Below are 8,253 nucleotides of genomic sequence, written 5' to 3'. Positions count from 1 at the left end.
TTTTTTTAATTATAACATTTTAGTATAAGAAAATATTTTATTATGTTTTTTAATTGTGAAATTTGATAATAGGATGAATAAGGAAGTAAAGGGGGACGTGTTAGAAAATAGTGATTTTGTGTGTGAGAGAAATTTGTTAAATAAACTTTTTTATCACAATGTAAGACAAAACATGTATGGTGCATTATTTCTAAAGTAGTAAAAGACAAAAATATATACGGACAAAAATACATTATTGTTTCAAATATTTTTATATTCAGCAACAACTTTATTATTGATTCAAATATTTTTATAAATAATGTTAAAACAAAAATAATATTAAGCGCTCTAAAAATAATATTCAATACAAATAATCAATAACTTCAGGTTCCTGTTAATATGCAATATTGTGATTAGTAACTTCGGGTTCCCGTTAATATGTAAAGATAAATGTTTTTAAGTGTGAATAATTATTCAATATTTTTATTAATAGTAAAGTTATTACCGCTTATAAAAATAATATTTTTTTTTATATGAAAATATTTTAATAAACAATATGTGTTTTCCCGTATATATTTTTAGAGCGCTTAAAAGCGATGCCAAAGCTAGCGCTGCCGTAGCTAACGACAGCACTTTTTGTTACGCCAAAAACGCCCTCGTAGCATCCTCTATAGCAGCGCTTTTTCCAGAAAAGCGCTCTTGTAGTATTCCCTATAGTAGCGCTTTTTCCAAAAAAGCGCTCTCGTAGCCTCCCCTATAGCAGCGCTTTTTCCAGAAAGTGCTTTCGTAGGTTGCGCTTTTCTTTTATGTTTTTTTATCATAGGCAACGTTTTTAATTAGAAAGCGCTTTCGTAGGTAGGCCTTTAAGAGCGTTTTTGAAAGCGCTGTCGTTGCTAAATGCAGTATTTTAAAGTGCAACCTGTAATTTAAGCCTCCCAGTTCGACCTGTAATTTATATTTATTTTCAACCTGTAATATTTTTCGACCTGTAATATATTTTCAACCAGTAATATTTTCAACCTATATTTATTTTTGACCTGTAATATATTTTCAACCTGTAATATTTTTAACCATAGGTAGGACATTATATACCAATATAATACCATTATAATCCAAAATAAAATATATACATGATAACGTGAAAACGTATCCTATATTTAGCTTAATTTACATGCATTATTATTCTATTTTATTTCGGTTTTATTATTTTATTTTGTATTATGCCGGTATTTCTATTTGTTTTCAGGAATTTATTTAATCGGAGCTCGCAAAAGAAATAGTCGGAAAAAGGACTTAAAATGAAGAGAAATTGCTTAAAAAGACATTTAAGTTGTTAGAACAAAATTTGTTCTGATCAATATTCTTAGTTTTGATGATAATAATGTATATGAATTTTGTATGAGATAATGTGGTACTCTAATCCTATGCAATTTCCATTTCAGGAATCACATAAAGAGTATGCACAAAATCAGCGCAAGAAGCACTGACTCAGAAGGTTCAAGTATGCAACATCATAACATGCTCTCGTAAGACATCAGAAGATGGTCAAGCAGAATCAGAACATGGTCTATGGAAGCATCAGAAGAACTTGAGATCAGAAGCAGAAGCACTGAAGTTCTCATGGTATCACGCTAGAAGCACTTCAAGGTCAGAAGACAAGAAGATGCTCTGCACCAAGCTGTTTGACTCTGATGATATTCAAACGTTGTTTACACAAACATCAGATCAGAAGCAAGTACAAGATGGCAGGCTACGCTGACTGACAAAAGGAACGTTAGAAGCTATTAAAGGCAACGTCAGTAGACACAGAAAAAGCAAGGCTCGAGGTAGTTGACAAAAGAGTGAAACATTAAATGCAATGCTGTACGGATCACACAACGCATTAAATGCTCCCAACGGTCATCTTCTCAAACGCCTATAAATAGAAGTTCTGATGAGAAGCTGAAAACAACACTTTGCGCAAACTTACAAAAACGCTGTCAAATTCTAAAAGCTCTCAAACTTCATTTTCAACCTCACTTCATTACTGTTGTAATATCTTAGTGAGATTAATCTTAAACTTAAGAGAAAAATCACAGTTGTGATAATAGCTTATTAAGAAGCATTGTAACTCTTATAAGAATTTGTTTACATTCATTTGTAAGAACTAGAGGAGATCAAGTTGTGATCGGATTCTCTAGAAAGTCTTAGAGGGTATCTAAGCATTGAGTTCCTAGAGTGATCAGGTTGTGATCAAAATACTCTAGAAGACTTAGAGGTTATCTAAGTGGAAAACCATTGTAATCTTGTGTGATTAGTGGATTAAATCCTCAGGTGAGGTAAATCACTCCAAGGGGGTGGACTGGAGTAGTTTAGTTAACAACGAACCAGGATAAAAATCATTGTGCAAATTATTTTTATCTTACATGTTTTTAAAGCTACACTTATTCAAACACCCTCTTTCTAAGTGTTTTTCTATCCTTCATAAGTAAATAGGTGCAAATAACAAAAAGAACCAGGCCCGAACACACACAAGCCCAACACGCACAGGAAGTGGATGCACCAGACGGAAGGCACCCTGAGGCACCTGCCGGTCGGTGCAACCCCCTCCCCGCCGTTCGGCACCCCTCTAAAATATGTGTGTGACGTAAGTCACACACCCAGGCCCAGAAGAGACGACGTTTTCTGTTGTCGCCATTTTTTCCTCCGAAAGAACAGCAACAGCAACAGAACGTGATCAAAATCAAGACTCTGCACCAACTCTATAAATACCCTTCAAGAATTATTGAGAGGGTTACGAACTTTACCCTACTGCCGTCACATTTATTTCTTCTGCAAATTTCAAGTTCTATTCTTATTTTTCCTACCCGCTTTCGGCAATAGATTTCCACACTGGAACTCTATTGCGATTCAGTTTCTTTTTCAAGCTCCAAAATTCATTTTAGTTTTAAGAGTAGATTTTGTTTTCGTCATTTACTTTCGTCCCGGATTCAAGATTCGGTACTGCAAGATACAATTTTCCAGTCTACAATTTAATTCAGGTTTATTTATTTGCATTTAATTACTATTGTCTATTTATGTTAATTTATCAAATTATGTCCGGATTATGTTATATCTATTATATATGTTCTGATTCGTCTATTAAAACAATGTCCGGCTAAATACCCTTTATCGGTATGTAAGGTTACATAACCGAGGGAATCGAGTAATCCTTTGATGTAGTTTATTAATCAAATTTATTTGTCTGGCTGATATTTCTAAACGCTTAATTAAACTGTTTTGTAACGAGAGTTAAAAACAATAGAAGTTAGGATCAATAAAAACGAGAGTTTGAGATTTTAACTGGACCTTAGAAATTAGGCATTAACCTTAAATACAGCGAGAGCGCTTTAAGGGTAATTAGTTTTCATTGGTTTTCAAAAATCACTTTGAACTTTAATTGATACAGCGAGAGCGCTCACTTAGGTTTAACAGTGAAATCATAATCAATAAACACGAGAGTGTGAGAGGAGGGTTTTTAAACTAATGATATTATTATCAATAAACACGATATTATTATCCTAGATTTAATTTAATAATATTCCTTTTTAATTCATAATCAATAAACAATAAACACGATATTATTATCCTAGATTTAATTTAATAATATTCCTTTTTAATTCATAATCAATAAACAATAAACACGATATTATTATCCTAGATTTAATTTAATAATATTCCTTTTTAATTCCCGTCTGATCCATAATCAATCAGATATTAGCCTTAGATTTACGTAGTAGCGATTAACTACATTAGGTCGATTCTTATTCCCTGTGGGTTCAATATCTTTTAAAACTACGCGATAGACTGTGCACTTGCAGTCATAATCACAGACATACCCCATTGTCGCGATCAAGATTTTGGCGCCGTTGCTGGGGACCAATTTAGTCGACAATCGTAATTAACTGTTACGTTGTAGCGACTAAGGCAACTTAATTATTCTAATTCCCTTTGTGCATGCCAAGTACTCGCTCTCGAAGTGAAGACTTAGTGCTGCCAATTCCCGAACCGAAGCGTTCTATCACTGTATCACGTCGATTACGATGTACTCACACTCTTGTTCCTACTCCTACTTCTGAACCAGTTGAAGAATCAACCATGGGAGAACAGCCGCGTCCTCTCAAATCTTACGCTATTCCTTCGCAAGCTGAACCTCACAATAGCATTGCTGCTCCTGCTATTGAAGCGAACAATTTCGAGCTAAAACCATCGTTGTTGTCAGTTGTACAACAAAACCAGTTTTCTGGAAATGCGACGGAATATCCTAATCTTCATTTGTCATTGTTCTTGCAATATGCAGACATTGTAAAAGCAAATGGTGTCAGTTCAGAAGCTATCCGACTGCGCCTTTTTCCTTTTTCACTAAGGGATAGAGGTAGAGCTTGGCTCCATTCTTTACCCGCCAATTTTGTCACGACCTGGAATGAACTTAAGAAAGTCTTCCTGGCACGTTATTTTCCACCTAGTAAGACCGCCATGCTGAGAGCCCAGATCAATGGGTTTAGACAAAAAGACAACGAGTCTTTATTCGAAGCATGGGAGAGATACAAGGACATGCTTAGACTTTGTCCGCATCACGGTTTAGAACAATGGTTAATTATCCATACCTTCTATAATGGTCTCCTCTACAATACGAGACTTACGATTGACGCTGCCGCAGGTGGCGCACTGATGGATAAAGAATATGCTGATGCTTACACACTTATCGAAAGTATGGCTTAAAACCATTATCAATGGGGAAGCGAGAGATCTCAATCAGAGAAAACTTCTGGAGAGAAATCTTCAACGAAGAGTGGGATGTACGAGATAAGTAGCCTCGACCGCGTTAATGCCAAAGTCGATGCCCTAACTCAGAAGATTGAAAACGTCACTATAGCACCTATAGCCGCCGTGGCTGTTGTTTCCCCCAATTGCGAAATATGCGGAATGTCTGGACATGCTGCCTCCGAGTGCCATCTTTTGGCAGGAGTTTCCCTGGACCTAGTAAACTATGCTCAAGGAAACCCCTACTCAAACACGTATAACCCAGGATGGAAGAATCACCCTAATTTCTCGTACAAGAACAATAATGCTTTGTACGCACCTGGTCAAGCACCCAGTGTACCACCTGGATATCAAAAGGCACCATTCTCTACTCCTAACGTCCCTAGGAAGTCTAACTTAAAAATAATGATGGAAAGCCACTCAAACTCAGACTAATAAGAATTTCATAAAATAGAACGTGCACACTAATGAGCAAATCAAACAGTTAGCGACTAAAGTAGACGCGTTGTCCACTCAGAACAAGATGCTTGAGACAAAAATCTCTCAAGTGGCACAACAACAAGCACCTACTGCCGCACCTGCTGGGAAATTTCCAGGACAACCACAACCAAACTCAAAAGGGCATGCTCATGCTATTATTCTGCAAAGTGGTAGAGAGATGGATGAACCGACTGACCCTAGGCTTAAAAACCCTGCTATATTCCAAAGCCCTAGGAAGACAACTGAGGAGGAAAGTAGACCCAAGGATAAACCAAGTGATTTGAAAGAGAAAGAGGACAAGGAAGGCGAGACGGAGGAGAAAGAAGCGCCATACATACCTCCACCACCTTGTAAACCACTTATCCCGTACCCTCAAAGACTCGAGAAATCTAAAAACATAAGACAATTTAAGAAATTTGTCGAACTTCTTAAACAGGTAAAAATCACAATTCCGTTTACAGAAGCCATTACCCAAATTCCCTCATATGCTATGTTCCCAAAAGAAATCCTATCGAATAAGAAGAAATTAGAAGACAACGAGACCGTAACACTCACTGCTGAATGTAGTGCAATAATTCAAAATAAAATGCCACCTAAGCTGAAAGGCCCAGGAAGTTTCTCCATACCCTGCAATATAGGAAAATTTGTCATAGACAAAGCTTTATGCGACTTAGGAGCTAGTATTAGCCTAATGCCTTTGTCCATTTGCGAGAAACTAAACATGGGAGATCTTAGACCAACCAAGATGTCAGTACAACTTGCAGACCGATCTATCAAGTATCCTGTAGGAGTTCTTGAAAATGTACCCGTCCGCATCGGACAATTCTACATCCCTACGGATTTCATAATTATGGACATAAAGGAAGACGTCAATACTCCTATAATTTTAGGAAGACCTTTTCTAGCTACCGCTGGAGCCATCATAGACGTAAAGAAAGGCAAGTTGACATTCGAAGTAGGTGAGGAGAAGGTCGAGTTTATTCTAACACAATTCCTTCAAGCCCCAGCTATAGAAGATACATGTTATCTGGTGGATGTTATTGATGAATGTATAAGAGAGATAGGACTATCAGAAGAATCTTACTATGAATTTATAAAGATTCTGATGCCCCTGATTTTCGAAGATGACAATTGGCGTCCAGAATATTGAGACGATAGTTTAAGCGAATGCTTAGCTTTAACACCCAACCCCATGCCTTGCCCAAAATTATCAGCCTTGGAACTTAAACCATTACCCAAGACTCTTAGGTATGAATATCTAGACGATGAGCTCAAAAGACCAGTAATAGTCAATGCAGAGCTAGGAGCCACAGAGACAGAGAAGCTATTACAAGTTTTAAGAAAGTATCCATCTGTGTTAGGATATAACATTGCTGATCTGAAAGGAATAAGTCCTTCCATATGTATGCATCGCATCATGTTGGAAGAACATTGCAAAACCTCTAGGGAGCATCAAAGAAGGATAAACCCTATCCTGAGCACAGTAGTTAAAGATGAAGTTACCAAACTTCTGAATGCTGGAATTATATATCCAATTTCCGATAGTCAGTGGGTAAGTCCGGTCCATTGTGTACCAAAGAAGGGAGGCATACCAGTTACCGTAAATAAGTCTGGCGAATCTATAGCTGAAAGAAAGGTGACTGAAGCAAAGATGTGTATTGACTATCGTAAGTTAAACAAAGCCACGAGGAAAGACCATTTCCCTCTTCCCTTTATTGACCAAATGCTCGAACGCTTAGAAAAACATTCCTATTACTGCTACCTGGATGGTTACTCAGGATTCTTTCAAATCCCAATTCACCCTGACGACCAAGAGAAAACAACCTTCACGTGCCCTTATGGAACATTAGCTTATAGACGAATGCCTTTCGGATTATGCAACGCCCCTGCGACATTTCAGAGATGCATGATGTCGATTTTCGCTGATTACATAGACAACAGCATGGAAGTCTTTATGGACGACTTCTCTGTGTGTGGGGAAGATTTCGAAGGATGTCTCTCAAATCTAGAAAAAGTATTGGACAGATGTGTACAAGTTAACCTCGTCCTAAACTGGGAAAAGTGTCACTTTATGGTTAAACAAGGGATTGTACTTGGACACGTAGTCTCCGAAAGAGGAATATTAGTCGATAAAGCAAAGATCGAAGTAATAGAAAATCTCCAACCCCCAAAAACAGTTAGAGAAATACGGAGCTTTTTAGGACACGCAGGTTTCTACAGAAGATTCATAAAGGACTTTTCTAAGATCTCTAAACCTCTAACTAGCCTCCTAATGAAAGACGTTGAGTTTAATTTCAACGATGAATGTCTAGAAGCCTTTGAAGTACTAAAGACAGCCCTGATATCCGCACCTATAATGCAACCACCCGACTGGAATTTATCATTCAAAATTATGTGTGATGCTAGCGACTATGCTGTAGGAGCAGTCTTAGGCCAAAGGAAAGATAAGAAACTTCACGCAATATACTATGCAAGTAGGACCTTAGACCCCGCGCAAATGAATTATGCCACAACCGAAAAGGAACTCCTGGCTGTGGTTTTCGTGTTAGATAAGTTTCGTTCCTATCTGATAGGAGCAAAGATAATAGTTTACACCGACCATGTAGCCATTAGGTATCTACTAGCTAAACAAGATGCAAAACCTAGACTTTTAAGGTGGATTCTACTACTACAAGAATTTGATTTGGAAATCAAAGATAAAAAGGGGACCAAAAACGTTGTAGCCGACCATTTATCTAGGATGGAAGGTATTAAGACAGAAGAAACACCAATCAACGATGATTTCCCTTACGAACGCTTAATAGCACATTTAGAATCCGAAAGCGACACATTAGAACGACCTAAAGTGCAAATCTTTAAGACACTAAGCACCGTAACCACACTGCCACGGTATGCCGATTTCGTCAATTACCTAGCTGTGAGAGTGCTTCCGCCTGACATGACTTACCAACAAAAGAAGAAGTTCTTCCATGACCTTAAACAATATTATTGGGATGAACCCTTGCTATTCAA

The 8,253-nt window shown here is 37.4% G+C and overlaps 2 protein-coding genes and 1 non-coding gene across 3 annotated transcripts; 2 read left to right on the top strand and 1 right to left on the bottom strand.

Moving 5' to 3' along the window:
* Positions 1–4,473: 4,473 nt before the first annotated feature.
* LOC131621161 (small nucleolar RNA R71) lies at positions 4,474–4,580 on the bottom strand. The gene has a single exon (XR_009289489.1). It is a non-coding gene; the product is annotated as a small nucleolar RNA R71 (small nucleolar RNA).
* A 214-nt stretch (positions 4,581–4,794) lies between these two features.
* LOC131619244 (uncharacterized) lies at positions 4,795–5,196 on the top strand. Its single transcript, XM_058890362.1, has one exon. It carries the CDS (start codon positions 4,795–4,797, stop codon positions 5,194–5,196), a length of 402 nt encoding a protein of 133 aa, XP_058746345.1.
* An 88-nt stretch (positions 5,197–5,284) lies between these two features.
* Positions 5,285–6,391, top strand: LOC131619243 (uncharacterized). The gene has a single exon (XM_058890361.1). It carries the CDS (start codon positions 5,285–5,287, stop codon positions 6,389–6,391), a length of 1,107 nt encoding a protein of 368 aa, XP_058746344.1.
* Positions 6,392–8,253: the final 1,862 nt, after the last annotated feature.

This window comes from Vicia villosa, linkage group LG7 (assembly GCF_029867415.1).
Source record: "Vicia villosa cultivar HV-30 ecotype Madison, WI linkage group LG7, Vvil1.0, whole genome shotgun sequence".
Lineage (NCBI taxonomy): Eukaryota > Viridiplantae > Streptophyta > Magnoliopsida > Fabales > Fabaceae > Vicia > Vicia villosa.
The sequence above is the reverse complement of the archived record's forward strand: the minus strand, read 5'-3'. Positions and strand labels throughout refer to the sequence as shown.